The 17,423-nt window shown below is 35.7% G+C and overlaps 1 protein-coding gene across 2 annotated transcripts in view; it reads right to left on the minus strand.

Moving 5' to 3' along the window:
* Positions 1 to 17,423, minus strand: part of LOC114330230 (DNA-directed RNA polymerase I subunit RPA2) — a 178,156-nt gene that overhangs the window by 4,155 nt on the left and 156,578 nt on the right. For both annotated transcript variants that reach the window (XM_050641658.1, XM_050641649.1), the window contains exons 13-14: positions 14,906 to 15,216; positions 8,597 to 8,761 (exon numbers count right to left, since the gene is read on the minus strand). In XM_050641658.1, the coding sequence (XP_050497615.1) occupies positions 8,597 to 8,761; positions 14,906 to 15,216 (476 nt within the window). The remainder of the gene's footprint in view (positions 1 to 8,596; positions 8,762 to 14,905; positions 15,217 to 17,423) is intronic.

Below are 17,423 nucleotides of genomic sequence, written 5' to 3' on the forward strand. Positions count from 1 at the left end.
AAATACCTGGTTTCAACTTACACAAAGGCTTCTTTACACGTGGAAATCCCCTCAAGACGGACAACAAGGTAGAATAGTACTGAATCAAATAGACTACATCCCAATAAACCCCCGATTTCGAAACAATATTAAAGATGTAAAAACTTACCCCGGCGCTAATATAAACTCAAATCTTAATTTGCTCTGCTCCAAAATACAAATTAAATTAAAGAAATTAACAAAGCCAACTAAGGCTAGTAAGATATATCTCGACCCTCTTCTTCTTCTTCTTCTTCAGGTGCCATCTCCGCTACGGAGGTTGGCAATCATCATAGCTATTTTAATTTTTGAGGCAGTAGCTCGAAATAGTTGTTTTGAGCTGCATCCAAACCATTCTCGCATGTTCTTCAGCCATGAAATTCGTCTTCTTCCGATGCTTCTTCTGCCATCTATCTTCCCTTGCATTATGAATCGCAGGATGCCATACTTCTGACCCCGCATCACATGTCCGAAATACTGTAGTTTTCTTTCTTTAATTGTAAGTCCAACTTCCTTCTCTTTACCTATTCTTCTTAGTACTTCGTTGTTCGTAACTCTATCTACCCAGGAAACTCTCATAGTTCTTCTATTGGTCCATATTTCAAAGGCGTTAAGTCGTCTCATTATCTCTACATTTAACGTCCATGATTCCACTCCATAGTATAGTACACTGTATACGTAACATTTTGTTAGGCGTACTTTAAGAGCTAATGTTAAATCTTTGCTACATAGGACCTTTTTCATTTTCATAAAATTAGAACGTGCTTTTTCGATTCTGACTTTTATTTCTGTAGTGTAGTCATTATTTTCTGTTATAAGTGTTCCTAGGTAAGTGTACTTTTTTACTCTTTCGATCTGCTGGCCCTCTACTATCAAAATTTCGTTAGTATTATGGTTGTTTTTACTAATTTTCATAAACTTCGTCTTTTTGATATTGAGAGTCCGTACTTCCTATTACACCTTACTATTTTACTCATGAGTCTTTGCAGGTCTTGTAAACTATCGGCTATTATTACTGTATCATCTGCATATCTGATGTTGTTAACTAAGACTCCATTTACTCTTATGCCGACTGTTTCATCTTCCAGAGTTTCTCGCATTACCTCTTCAGAATTAGCGTTAAATAATAGAGGTGATAGTATGCAGCCTTGCCTGACTCCTCTCTTTATTTCCATTTCTTCAGATGTTTCCTTTTCAATTCTTACTATTGCTCGCTGATTGTAATAGAGGTGTGTTATTAGTCTTAAATCTCTTTCATCTAGGTTTTTATTTTTTAGGATTTCCATGAGTCGATCATGTTTTACTTTATCAAACGCTTTATTGTAGTCTATAAAACAGACGTAAAGAGGATGGTTAACATCCAAACATCTCTGTGTCAGCACGTTGAAGGAGAATAATATCTCTCTGGTACCCATACCATTGCGGAACCCATATTGAATGTCACTAATATCCAGCTGCAGTTTAGAGTGTATTCTGGCGTGGATAATTTTCAATAGAATTTTCAAGGCATGTGACATTAAGCTTATGGTTCGGTAGTCACTGCATTCTTTGGCATTCACTTTCTTTGGCAAACACACAAATGCTGATTTCAACATTTCTCTAGGGATGATTCCTGTAGTATAGATACCGTTGAACAGTTCTACTATTATGTCCAGGTTTTTCTCGTTGACCAACTTTATAAGCTCGCTAGGTAATTCATCTGGACCAGCAGATTTATTGGTTTTCATAGAGTTTATTGCCTGACTAACCTCTGATTTGGTTATCTCTGGGCCTACATTTCCCGTTTGGCTATCTATGGATGTACTAGCTTCTCTCTGGTCATGAAATAGTTCCTCGACATACTATTTCCATCGTCGTAGTTTTCGTTCTGTCTCCATTATAATATTTCCATTTTTGTCGAGCAATATATTTGAGGTTCTTTGATTTCCTATTCCGGCTAGTTCTTTGACTTTTTTATGTAGGTTGAAGTTGTCATAATATGTGTTTTGCAGTTCTTCTATCTCTTTACATTTTTCAGAGAAGTAGATTTCTTTATCCTCCCTAATTTTTCTTCTTATTTGGTTTTGAAGCTGTTTATAGCGGGTCTTATTAATGGTTTTGTTTTTTCTTCTTTCATTCATCAACTCTAGAATTTCCTCCGTCATTCATTCTTCTTTCTTACATTTGGTTGTAGTAAGTACTTTCTTACTTGGCTCTAATATAGAGGTTTTGAAGAATTGCCACTGCTGTTCTACGTTGCAATTATTTCCTGGGTGTCTGTCTAGATTTGTGTTGATTTCGTGTTTCAGATTTTCTTTTGTTTCTTCAGATTTTAGTTTCTGTATATTAAGTTTATTGTTGTTGTAGCTTTTTTGCGTCTTTTTTAGTTGAAGTTTAAACCTAGCAATAAGAAGACTGTGATCAGAAGATACGTCTGCTCCTGGATATGCCTACTGCCTGAATTGAGTTTCGATATCTGTGCTTTATTAGGATGTAGTCAATTTGATTTCTGACGATTTTGTGGTCTTTGTCAGCTGGCGATTTCCATGTATAAAGGCATCGCTTAGGTAATTTAAAGAATCAAATAGACTACATCCCAATAAACCACCGATTTCGAAACAATATTAAAGATGTAAAAACTTACCCCGGCGCTGATATAAACTCAAATCTTAATTTGCTCTGCTCCAAAATACAAATTAAATTAAAGAAATTAACAAAGCCAACTAAGGCTAGTAAGATATACCTATTCCACGAATATACGACTGTGTTGGATTATCTCGACAACAAATATTTTATTGTGGAAAATATGAAGAGCGAACATAAATTACAAATTACATTGCTGTTTATTGGAATAATTATTAGAGCCATTTACTTTCGTACTTCTTATGTTGCACACTGAAATATTGTTGTCGCGATAATCCAAAACAGTCGTATATTCGTTTAATAAACCATATATCTCGACCCTCTTAGAAACCCTCAAACGCGTGAACACATATCACAGCAGATAAATAGTAAAACGCACAGAAAAGAGAATATAGCAAATGAAAACAGAACCATCAACGAATGTTGGTACGATATACAAAACTCGATTTTAGAGGAAGTAGAGAGTCTTTAAAAACACGTACAATATTGGCAAAAACGAGTGGATAACACAAGGAATTCTAGAGCAGATGGAAGATCGACGAAAAAACAGAAAGAGAAATGTTATCAAATACCGTGAAATGAAAAACTCATAAGAAGAAAAATTAAACAAGCCAAAGAATCCTGGCTCGACAATTCATGTAAAGAAATAGAAGATTTCCAAAAAACATGACAGTTTAAACCTACACAAGAAACTTAATTACGCATACTTGAATAAATAAAAACGCAGACGGAAAAATGTGTGATCACGAACAACAGTGCAAAGAATGGGAAAGATACATCAGTGACCTTTATGTTCCACATACTATCTGTGGCAATCAGTTAGACAGAAGTACCAGTATACTGAAGTCAGAAAAGCAATACAACAAGCCAAAAACAATAAAGCACCTGGACTAGATCAAATCCCTGCTGAGCTACTTAAACTTTTGAATGAGGAAAATATTATCTACTTAACCACTTTCTTTAACAAAATTTACAACGAAGAAAAAATAACAAATGATTGGTTGTTTCATCAACTTCGAGAAGGCATTCGACCGAGACAACACGATACACTTTTCAATTTCCTGCGGGTAGCAGGACTTGATCACTACGATATAAGACGGCTAAAATACTTATATTACAATCAAGTAGCCTCTATCCAAGTTGGAGATAGTTGTACTGAAAAACTACGGATCAAACATGGAGTACGACAGGGTTGTATTTTGTCACCTAGTCTTTTTAATCTGTACTCTGAAGAAATCTTTAGGAAGGCTTTGGACGACAGACAAGAGGGAGTAAGACTGGTCGAAGATGCAATCAACAATATCAGATACGCTGACAACACAGCTATTCTTGCAGAAAATTTACAAGATCTCCAGACATTAGTAAATCTAGTCAGTGAAGCAAGTTATCGGAGAGGCATAAAAATCAATATTTCAAAGACAAAGTGGATGGCAGTTGGAAAGATTAATGTAGATCAAGGTGTGCTTTCTCTTGATGGAGAGGAGATAGAACGGGTAAACCATTTTAAATACCTGGCCAGTTGGTTAAATGTAAATTGCGACTGTGATGAAGCGATAATGACCAGGATCTAAATATCACGTAAGGCTTTTATGACCTGGAAACCAATTTTATGTAACCGAAGCCTGTCGATGAATATTCGCAAGAAGGTCCTGAAATATGTGTGGTCTATATTAATGTATGGTTGTGAGACATGGACGTTAAAAACCGCAATGCTAAATAAATTAGAAGCATTCGAATTGTGGGGCTATCGACGAATTCTAAAGATATCGTGGGTTTCGCACACTTCCAATGAAGATGTTCTCCAAATGATGAATTCAGAACGTTTGCTCATAAACATCATAAAGAGGAGAAAAACAGAATACTTCGACCATATAATTAGAGAACCTAAATACACACACCCAAACTTATATGGAATCACCATGTACATATTTCAAAGTAATATTTATTTCTTTCGAAAAAACTTGTTATTGTTGCGAAGATTAAAGGTTTTTATTGAAAATAAACAAATATAGAAGACAATCGAATAGTACAGCCCGGTACGGTATAGATTATTTGCTTGAGTTGCAAGTTGAACGAAAATAAATAAACTAACTTTTGCGTCCAAAAACGAAAATATGCCTCATGTGGGGTTATACAACTTACAACGAGGAAATATTATTGGTCTTGTGGAGAAAGTAATGTTCTCAGATGGACATAGCTGCAGAGCTAGGCGTTATACAGGGCGTTCTGTCCAAAACATATGATAGGTAACAGGAATTAGGAAAGCTCAAAAATAAAGCAAGGGAAAGTCGCCAAAAGTAATAACGGCTCTCCACGATCGTTTAATTGTCCAATCAGCTGGAATACACCCAACCATTTCTCACCTGCAGCTCCAAAGGCAGCTTTTGGAAGCTACAGGTGTAACTGTTTCAGTTGAAACGATAAGAAGAAGAGTTCGTACCAAGAAGTATACAGCAGGGGAGAGTTATGGGTTCTCGAGTTATCCAGGCAGCATAAGATTTATCGCCCAAATTGGTGTCTTCACCACCAAAACTGGAACATTGGGAATTGACAAAACGTGCTATTTTAAAAAACAGTCAGGATTTAATGTAATCAGATGGAAAATCAGACGACCCACGAAATCGTGTACTTAGAGGTCAAGAAAGAAAAGCCAGAATGAAAACTGTCAGATCTGTTCACAAATATACAAGGGAAAGTGTAATGTTCTGGAGAGGAATTGTGATCCTTAAAAAAACTTCTTTAATTTTCATCCAATCAACTTTAACTGCTCACAGGTATGTTGATAACCTGTAGTCAGGCTCTGGAGAGGTGCAACAGGAGAAAATTTAATTTTATTGCATGATAATGGACCTCTACATACCATTAGAGTGACTATAGACATCATTGAAGCAGAAGGTATCCCTTGTTTGGAGTGGCCTGCTTGCTCACCCGAGCTTAATCCTATAGAGTATTTGTGGGATATGCTTAAAAGAAAAATTAGAGCTCGCCGGGATAATCCACAAAACACCGCACGGCTAGTACAAGCTGATTTTAAAGGATGGAGCTACCTACCACAACAAAATGTTGATAATTTAATTAGGAGCGTGCCCACGCAAACTAAAGCTTGCATAAGGACTAGAGGTGATAACACTGACTACTACAAAATACAAAACAATTTTGTATGCTATTGACTTTAAAACAACTACTTCCAATTTGTTTGTTAAATAGTTTATTGTTTTATTTAATTGTTATGTATTTGTTATTAAATTGCTTCAAAATAAATATTGTTTGACTTCGTGGGTTCGTTTTTTTAAATTCGCACAGAATAGTAAGAAATATCAGATGATTCCATATAAGTTTGGGTGTGTGTACCATCTACTTATCAGCCTTATAATACAAGGAGAAGTGGAGGGAAAGGGATGGATTAGTCGAAAGAAACTTTCATGGTTTCGAGAATATTAGACGATCGTGTATTAGTTCCACAGTATACGCTATGATCTCGTAGGTAGAAGGGATAATTAAAAATTCGCGAGCGCCAGTAGTGACAAGTCTGTAAGCTTTTACTGGAAATTTGACATACATGTCAAAGTGATTAATTTAAAACATTGAACTTAAAAACATTAATAGGAAATAATATTAGTTGGTCAAAGCTGTGGTGTATATTTTTACCTTAAATATATTTACGTTTTAAATACTGAATTTAAGTTTTTTTAATATTTCGTAACATGTTGTAATTATAAAGTAATCTAAGCGCCATCTACACGATAATTGTGAAAGTATCCGAAGTAAGAAATTAATATTTAATTAATAGAATTTCATAAATAGAGTTAAAATGATTAGCAAAATCTTTAAAAAATCGATTACAATTTAATTACTTTTTTGAGTTGTAAATATTAAGCGAGAACAATTAAATAATAAATTTAAAAATTACCGGTGAAAGTTGCATTAGTAACCCGCTAGGAGAGACACCAGCGAAGCTCAGAGCGTATACGAATTATTTCGCGCAGCTGCCGATAGAGGAAGGTTTCAGGAACTTGTTAACATGATGACGGTAAACGTCTGAATACGGATACGGCACTAATAAAAGAAGAAACTCATCTATTTAAACTACTTTAAAATGTATATGTCTGAATTGTCAATATGAATACGTCAGATAAAATTCAAATATTATAAGAATTTTTTATTGGAATTTTTAGTAACAAAAACAAAATTTGTTTAATTTATTAATGTTTTGTATTTTGAGAACAATGCCTTTTTATGTATGTTAAACGAGTCGTGTAAAGTTTGTAGATTTTTCATTTCACAGCATTTCTCATTCCAAAAATTTTCTTTACTTCCCTTATTTTCATTTGTATTTCTCTCTGTATCTTGGCATAGCTTGTTTTGTCTACAGTTGTAATTGTAATAATCCTTTTGTTCTTCTTTAACTTAAGTATTTCGTCCGTCATCAATATAGTGTCTTTTAAGTTCTTTCATTAGGTGTTTGCATACTGACCTTTTCTGTTATCCATTGTAGCTGGCAGTAGTTTTTGATTTGTGACAATAATATAATTTTATCGTCTAGAGTATGCCAATGATTTAAGCAAAACGTGTTTTTATACCGTCTCGGACGATATAAAAGACGGAACGAAAAGCCTAGTTGGATGATTATTCTTGGAGCGTTGATCGAAGAATAATAAACAACAAGGTATAAGAGGTGAGTTATATCGACCATTTTCCTCCGTCGTTTTGGTACGTTGAACGAATCCTACGGTTTTTCTTTTTACCTATCCTAAACGAGCGGTGATCGTATTTCCTTACATGTCTTTCCCCCTGGCGAGTTCAACGAGATGTCCTCTCCTTATAAGCCCATTTCAAATTAATAAAGGTAATTCCTAATTCACGCGATCGTCAATATTATTCATGTATTACACCGTTCTTAGGCGTCAACGCCCTTCGGTAGGGATCTATGGGGGAGTATCACCGAGCCGCAAGCCCTTGCCGTACTGCTCCCTCATAGGTCGATCAGATGCCCGCATATTCCAGTCTAAGCGCCAGATTCATATTTAGAATTTTATACTGGCGCGTTAGCCTTTTTGTTTTTCCGATGGCCTGGGCTGGGCTTGAACTCACATACCTCATCGATATATAGATTATAAATATATTTTATTAACTAAATTAACGAGTAATTAAGGCTAATTATCTTATCTTTTGTATGTTTTGATTCTAAATAAAAATGTCTTAAAAAGCGAACCTTTGTCTTCGACTGTATTTTGTTACCCGGAGCATCAAATAGAACGACAACGTTATAGATTTATCCTTTTTTCAACGTTAAAATTTTGTATCCCTGTTTCTTAGTGTGGAGATATCGATGCTGTGTCTATTTTGACTCTGTTTAGATTGTTTTAGATTTAACCTGAATTCAACAACAACTGGATTGTGATAAGAAGCTACGTCAGTATCTGGATACGTTTTTTCGGATTTGATAGAATTTGTGTATCTTCTTCCTATCATAATATAGTCTACCTGGTTTCTTACGATTTTATCCTCTGTCTCTTGAGGCAACTTTCAGGTACATATATAATCTTCTTGGTAGAAGCTTGTATAACATATTTGTTATACAATCACTTCAGAACAACGTCAAAAACAGTTTCCAGTATAAAGATTACCTTACCAGAAAATTTGAATGATATAGAAGTTTATCAAGCATCACGTTACAAAGAAGTTCCAGCAGCTGTAGGCATTGTCTTTGTGTGCAAACAGTGCTAAGGATCACTTACAAAAAGTTTACTTCTTCCATCAGTCTGCCAGCTCCCCGTTTAGTCACAGAACGACACCTGAGGCTGTACGGGTTCCTTCGTAACTAACCCCAAATGACGTACCATAACCATTTTTCAAGGTCAAAGTATACTCTTCAATATCAAGATAAATAATACATTTATACTTCTTCGACTTTTATTGGTGTATGTCCAAATATCGAGAAAATAAAAATACTTACTGTACTTTCATCTGAACAGTGAAACAAACGGTCTTGCAGTAAAAATGAAGCCCCATGGCTGATAAGTGCGTCACGTTCCATTTCACCAAAACGAACACCTCCTCCTCTTTTCCTTCCTTTTAACGGTTGTCTAGTTAATATATTAGTTGGTCCAGTAGACCGCACCTAAAACAGCACGAAAAGAACTTGTTATTTTAAATATAACACATTGTAACAGAAAAAGCATGAAATTTTTTTTAGGAAATATAATATCCTAATCTATTAATCTCCAATAAAAACCAAGTTTCATAAAGGTAATTTATGTACTTAATTTAGGTATTGTCCTTTTCATGAGCATTTTTCACTGCGTAACAAATGATAGGAAAAAGGGTAAGTCCGTGATAATACACATTTATGACATTTATTCTAACATGACATTTTAGTTAAATCTGACAGTTGTCACATTTTATTTTCAATTTGGAATAAAAACAAATCAAATGTGTTTCTTGCATTTATAAAATGGTATTATCTTTGATTTGTATAGTCTTATAAATTATACAGATTATATTTGTAATATTATTATCTAATTAAAAAAAAAATATTTTTTTTATTATGGCGCCATCTATCGACAACTAGAATAACTAGAATAAATGTTATAAATGTCACCGACGAAATGTAATCACCGACGTGCCTTTTTTTCTATCACATACAATTTAATGCGTTAGAAAGAAATCGAAAAACTGTGACGCACTGAAAGATGATCATGAAAAAAAGACAACGGATCTATAATTATTTTAAGGTATCGATATGCATGATACTATATTTCTGAAGCTTCCAAAAAAGGGCAACCTCACACTGTGCGGAAATTTGAGAGGAATAACTTTTCTTACCGCCATAAATAATATTTTCACGACCATCTTACTTAAAAGATTAACAAAAAAGGTTGAATTTCGAACTAATCGAGCAGGTTTTAGACCAGAATCCTCCTGCATAGACCACATTAATACTGTGAGGTAATAATGGAACAATCTTCTTCTTTTCGGTAGCACTACAACCCGGGGTGGCCTTGCCGACTGCACAACTCGCTTCCATCTCGAACGGTCGCCCATGATAGTTGGGTCACTGGGTAGCCCCATTGTTCTTAAATCTGACCATATATTGTCTCTCCATCGCATTCGTGGGCGTCCTAAGGGCCTTCTTCCTGCGGGGGCTTCCTCCCAGATCAGTTTGGCAGCGGTTATTAGGGAGTCTATGGACATGACCAGCCCATCTTAGACGCCGAGATTTAATTTCTTGGACTACGTCGCTCGCCCTATACATCTGCTGGACCTCAGTATTTGTTCTCATTTGGTACTGGTTGCTATTAGGGTCGTGATAAGGTCCAAAGATTCTTCTGAGGATTTTTCTCTCAAAACATCTGTTTTCCTTCAATTGCTTTGGTCAGAGTCCACGTCTCACACCCATACCCGAGCATCGGTCTAAACACTGTTTTATATATTCTGATCTTTTATGCTCGTGTTAGGCTCTTAGATTTAATAGTATTGTGGAGGGTATTATACATACATCTGTTTGCTGCCTGAATTCTCCCTGTACTCTCTTCCGTGATATCGTTATCTGCAGTGATTGTTGCTCCGAGGTATTTAAAACTTTTAAAGTTATCTTTGCACTCTTTTAAAGTTATATGGATCTATCATAACATTTTGCCCTATTCTATCTCGTCCCTTTTGTCTGTTGATGCACATGTAATTTTCTCTTCATTTACCCTTAAACCAGTTTTCTTTGCCTCTAACTCCAATTTATGGCACAATGGAACAATCGGTTGAATGGAATACAACCCTTTACAAGGTTTTTGTTGATTTCGAATTTACCTTTGACGGCTTATCTCATGCTGATATATGAAAAATTTTAGAGCTAAGAAACATCCCGTATAAAATAGTTTGCATTATAAAGTTAATGTACACTGGGGTGAAATGAAGCATGACACACAATGGGATCAACAGTGACGCATTTGACGTACTTACTGGAGTCAGACAGGGATGCGCGCCTTTCTCCGTTTCTTTTTAACATAGCTATAGACCAGCGGTTCTCAATCTTTTTCAGTCATGTACCACCAAATACTTTTTATTATTTTTTGTACCACCTAACTGAAATACCTATCTAGCTAGGTGATCTAATTAATTAGAATAGTGGTGTTGATTTTGGCTGTTTTGCGTTTTGTGTACCACCTCAAATAATGAAATGTACCACCAGTGGTACATGTACCACAGATTGAGAACCGCTGCTATAGACTATGTACTCTCCAAACTAGACTCCGACAAAATAAGGATACAATGGACGTTAACTACACGCCTAAGCGATTTAGAATATGCCAACGATATCTACCTATTAGGACAAAGGTTCCAAAATGTGGATTCCCAATTGGAAATACTTTCCACTGAAGTTAACAAAATAACAAAGCCTGCGCTCTCTCCGATGAGATTCCAATAAGAATCGAAAATCGCGATTCAGAGAGCTGGATTGCACTCCGTATTCTAATTGAAAAGTAAGATTGTTTTGCCTTCGCATTGCAACTGAATAAAAATGGTATACATTTTTATTTTATTTTATAGTCGTAATACTCCGTAGAGTAACTAGGTGCATTTTCCGTTGGAACTTTACCAAGCTGCAGACGGGGGATGTGAATTGCATAGTGTAGAATTCCTTCCCTTTGTCTTCACTACAGCATCCATTTGACTTGCAAATTATAGAAGCCTTGGAGGTGTCACCAGGAAAGTGTACCAATAAGTTTTTCAATTTAAAAATCTTTTAGTAATATTTTCAATATTTTCAATATTATTAATGTTGCTATTAGGATTGAAAAACTTCATCTTTCATTTGCCAGATGACGCTAGTCACCTACCCTATTTGTTTCAGTTGCAATGTGTGGGAAAAGCTCTCGGTGCTGGTCAGTTAGGATATGGAGAACAAGCCTGCGCTCTCTCCGATGAAATTCCAATAAGAATCGAAAATCGCGATTCAGAGACCTGGATTGCACTCCGTATTCTAATTGAAAAGTAAGATTGTTTTGCCTTCGCATTGCAACTGAATAAAAATGGCATACATTTTTATTTTATTTTAACAAAATAAGTTTGAAAACCAATCTTTAGTCAAACCAAGTCCATGCGAATAAATGGAAGAAACAACATGCTATTTACTATCGACCACTGGCAGATTGAAAATGTGGAAAACTTTATGTATCTTGGAAGAGTCATAACAGAAAACGGAGGTGCAGAAGACGATATTTGTATGAGGATACGAAAAGCTCAACAAGCATTTAGCATGCTCCACCCTCTTTGGAGGTCTGGCGAGTATACTACGAGGACAAAGATCCGAATATTCCAGTCAAATGTCATGTCATGTGAAAACTGAACAGTGATAAAAATCCTTACAGTACAGATAAACTGCCGGTCTTTGTTAACAAATGTCTACAAAGAATTGTTCGTATTTTCTGGCCTAACATCATCAGAAACGAAGATTTATTACCCCTGACCGAACAAAAGAGGGTAGAAAATGAAATAATATCCAGAAACTGGGGCTGGGCTGGTTTAATACATCGACAACCGGACTATTGAGAATAGCAGCAAGCAAAGTTAGGATAGCCATGCTGATCGCCAACATCCGGAACGGATAGGCACCTTAAGAAGATGAAGAAGGGGCTGGATCGGTCACACACTTATGTGAAAAAATAGTTCCAGTATTGCAAAGACTGCCCTAGAGCGGAATTCAGAAGGAAAAAGAAAAAGAGGTCGCCCAGCACAAACTTGGAGAAAGAAGATCCATCATGGACGAGATAAGAGGTCTAGGAAAGTCTTGGAATGAGGTGTAGGCCTTAGCGCAAAATAGAACCCGATGTCGCGTTTTCACTGAAGCTTTATGCTCCACTTGGGCGTTCAAGAACCTTGGTAGGCCCTTGAACTCATGGTCAAGAATGAGGATAACCTGCAAGGGCCAATCTATAAGCGTAACACAACAGAATAAAAGTAAATAACAGCCGGCGAAACATAAGAGAAAAGATAAATTGAGTTATTGATGACCGAGCTTCTTGACCGCTAAGTAATTAATTTATGTCTCTAGAAATCAAGTGTGCTGGTATATGATAATATTTGTCGAGAATATTTAAAATGAGTGCAGTTGAACTGTTCCCTCTGTGTTAGTGTTTGTACCAACCAATAGTCAAACTAGTCAGAGTTCGTCAGCAAACAGTTGGCCTCTGCCAGTGAACATATATAGTCGTCAGTGCTATCCCCTCTACTCGCGCTGGTCGACTATTCACTGATAGTTCCTGACTGGTTTGACCGCTAGTTGGAACAAACCTTAAGCGCCGGACTCCACTTGCGATTTTCTAGTCGCGCGATTTTGTCAGAATGGCAGCTAATCTGGAAAGCTCAACGTAGGTGGCGCTCGTGTAGTTGGAGGCATAGATAAGGTATATATAAGTAGAAGGTTGGAAGTCAGAATGGTTGGAGGTCATGTCAACTTACCTCAATACTTCAAATCAATCTATTTCCAAGTAAATATTGCATATTTGTTTCGCTGTGTGAATTTAACTTGAGAAAATAAAATCCCTCAATGTTGTGCTGTGCATTTGTGCTCATCGAGAACATCAGGACACAGGTTTCCCAAAGATATTCTGATGAGAAAAAAGTGGATTGTAGCAATAAGAAGGGATAAATATGTGCCGAGAATAAATGCACGTATCTGCAATAAACATTTTGTTGAAACAGATTAAGTATTGCCCCCAGATTCGACTGTAAAAAATAGAATACTTCACTATAAAATTCAGATCAAAATTTATTATAAACGCACGGATTAAGATATGCAATTTTATATACATTCACACTGTTGCCACATCTACAATCGCTTTTTATGAAGTGAACATGTAAAAAAATTTATATTTTAAGTAATAATTAGAAAAATGTGAAATACTAATTTTAAATATTTCTCAAGTTCTCAATATTTTTTAGTGACTAAAACATAACCTGACCAAACCTAACCTAGCGTCATCGAAAATAATATAAAAAAGTTAATAACTGAACATTTTAGTGATATATTATCTTTAAAATATGCTTTAAAATGACTAAAACATAACCTGAGCAAACCTAACTTAATCGAAAATAATATAAATAAGTTAATAACTGAAAATTAAAGTGACCTAGTACCATTCAAATATTCTTTAGTGACTAAAACATAACCTGATCAAACCTAACCCTAATTTTTTCTAATTTCACCTTAAATTTAAGGTCGCCTTTCACGTAGACAAACACCCAAATTATTATACTTAATTAAATTAACACATTCTATATTTCCATAAGGAATTATATATTTTTTTTAATAAGACAACATTGCAGAATCAACTGCGCTCACCCCATGCTTAAACCAAATTTACACCAAATGCGCAACTGTCATGGCAGCCATATTTTGAAAAAATCACATTTTTAAATAAGATAAACACAAAAATTAATGCTGAGCGCACTTAATTGTGAATTTTAAATTGATAAAAAAAGTAAGGCAGATCGCACATACCTGTCATATTATACACAGTTGTCAGACTCGTGTGGGGAGTTAATCAATACCAAATAAATACCCTCTGAGCTATAGAAATAAAACATTGAGACGATGATTAATATAGTTTATCATTATATCATTCGATAAGTGTTTCCTTTTTCCAGTAACTCTCGCATCCCTTCTCAATTCGTTTTTCAACGCACAAACAGTCTCCAAGATCCGTATATTTCGGCCATAATTTATTATTTATTAAATCGTAATCAAAAACACCATATACAAACTTCACGAATAGTCAAAACTTTGACCTCCAACTACACTAGCGCCGCCAGGCGGGAGCAACGGCGTACATAGGTGCCATTAGATTGAATACATTGTTTCAAATACAAGTCAATCCACGATTGTTTAGTCGCAAATGGATTGACTTGTATTTGAAACAATGTGTTCAATCTTTGCGACAAAACAATCGCGCGACTACAAATCTCAAGTGGAGTCCGGCGCTAAAGGTTAAGGAACATACTATAAAATGTGTATGAAATGTAGTTCGTCGTTTTTCAATAAAATTACTTTAAAGCCTTTGGTGAATTCCGCATAGTTGAACGCAAGTGTTTGAACTCTACGAGATAGTCGTATATAGCCAATAGTGCGTGAGAAGCCGACACTATTTGAACCAATGAAACCTAACATTACACAAGCTTTTATGTTTTTTGTATTGTACTATAATCCTTAATTTTACTTTTACGGTAATTATTAATACATATAAATTAAGACAATAATCGTTTTACTAACCTGCCACTTATCAGATACCATATGTCTTAATCTCTGGTAATGTACTATTCCAAAAAATATCTGAGCAGTCATTTGCCTTCCATCAATACCGGAATACATTGTTTCTGTACCGTAATAATTGTAACCCCCTTTCTCCAATAGTCTGCCAAAATAATCGATAGCAGTATCTTCTTCCGTGAATCTAAAGGGGGTGGCGTCATGAACTAGACCATGTAAGGCTGCAGATTTTCCCGCCATGATTTCGATCATCATAGCAATTGTCATTCTGGAAGGGAAACCGTGAGGATTGAAGACGATATCGGGTACAAGTCCTGTATAAAAATAAAATATATCTGTTTAAAACCATTTAAATACCGATAAAAGAATGGTTTTACCGGTATTTTGTTGTTATTTAAATACACAGAAATACAGTTTCTTTATTGTTAATAAAGGACGAATAGCTTTCACAACAGAAAGGGCACAAAGAAAGAAAAGAGGCAAAATATATCCAAATAAAAAAGAGTAAATAGCGCAAGCAAACTACAGAAACATCTGTCTCCTTCAAAATAAGACACTATATGAAAAGGTTATCAAAAAAACTTAGACTGACATGAATAGCACAAATATGATTCGAAAAGTAACGTTTATGCTATCGCTGAAAATATTCACGCCTTTTGAAAGCTGTTCTATCACAATGATGATGATAATGAAAATGATAATGATTAAATGTATGGTTAATTTAGTTAATGCATTTATTTTGTATATGTCATCATCATCATCATCACTGGCTCGACAACCCTTTCTGGGTCTTGGCCTGTTCCAGGATTCTTCTCCATTCTGATCTGTTTCGTGCTTTTTTTCTCCAGTTTTTTATTTTTAAGGTTATTATTCATTTTCTATTTGTTCTAAATATCTCAGCTTCGGTCTTCCTCTTGTTCTTTTTCCTACTGGCATCTGTTTGAATATTTGTTTGGTATTTCGCCTTCTTCCATTGTTTCTACATGTCTCATCCAACGCAGCCGTCCTATTTTAATGAATGTTATGATATCCGGATTCTGGTATATTTTGTATAGTTCAAAGTTGTACCTTCTTTGCCAAATTCCGTTTTCTTTTGTGCCCTTATATATGTGTCGCAAGATTTTTCTTTCAAAGGTGGCTAGCAATGTTTCCTATCTTTTAGTGAGTGTTTAGGTTTCTGAGCGGTATGTGAGTACCGGTCTTATTAAGGTTTTGTATATTTGGCATTTTGTTTTTCTTGCGACGCGACGTTATCTGATCTTAGTTGCCGAATTAAGCCATGGTAACTTTTATTGGCAATAAATATTCGCCTCTTCACTTCCTCCGCTACGTTATTATCAGACGTGACTAGGGATCCCAAGTATGTAAAGTTTTTTACCCCCTCAATGTTGTATTCTCCTATTGTTATATTTTGTGGCTGCCTTATTTCTGCGTTTTTACTAACCTGCATATATTTTGTTTTGTTCTGGTTGATTTTAAGGCCACTATTTTGTGCAGCTCGTTCTATTTGATTGAATGCCTCTATCATTTCTCTTCTTGATCTTGCGATTATGTCAACATCATCTGCAAATGCTAGTAGTGATTGTTCCTCGAGTATTGACTGTTGTGTCCCTCATTATTTTCTCGAGTACGATGTTGAACAAGATGCATGATAGAGCGTCTCCCTGGCGTAATCCCTTTTTCACATCTATTGTTTCCGTTAGTTCGTTTTGTATCCGGATTTTACTTTCTACTTTTAGAGATTCTTTTATCAGTTCTATTCGTTGTGTTGGTATATTAAATTCTTTCATTGCTTTTATTAAGAATTCTCGGTTTATACTGTCATATGCGCTTTCGAAGTCTATGAAGAGATGATGTGTGTCGATGATATGTTCACTTGCTTTTTCGAGGATCTGTCGCAGAACAAATATCTGGTCTGTTGTTGACTTCTGTCTACAGAAGCCACTTTGGTATTTGCCAACTATTTTTTCAGTGTGTGGTCTAAGTCTTTCATAAATGACGTTGGACATTATTTTGTATGCTGCATTCAGCAGCGTGTATATATATGTTGTATATATACATGTATATATTAATAATTGTCTAATTCCTCAATCCGAGGATGCCAATTATCTCGGCATGCACCTGGACCGCCGCGCCGCCTAACTTGGAAAAACATATTTTCAACAAACGCAAACAGCTTGAACTTAAATTGAGAAATATGTATTGGCTGGCTCATTGGACGCAATTCAAAATTATCTTTGGATAACAAAATTTTACTGTACGCTACTGTACTGTAGGTACAAGTCCAGACTCAATCCCATATGGACATGGGATTCAGCTATGGGGCACTGCCCGTGTCTCCAATATAAACATCTGAGATTCTGCGTGCTGCGTGCCATAGTCCAGTGATTCTCAACCTGTGGTCCGCGAACGGTTTTCATGTAGTCCGCGAAGTGAGCAGTCATAAAATAATCAATTTAAATCTTGGCTCTTGAGACGTAAATTAATGCGTTGGCCTATTTTTTTTTAACTCAAAACGTTT

Source organism: Diabrotica virgifera, chromosome 1 (assembly GCF_917563875.1).
Source record: "Diabrotica virgifera virgifera chromosome 1, PGI_DIABVI_V3a".
Lineage (NCBI taxonomy): Eukaryota > Metazoa > Arthropoda > Insecta > Coleoptera > Chrysomelidae > Diabrotica > Diabrotica virgifera.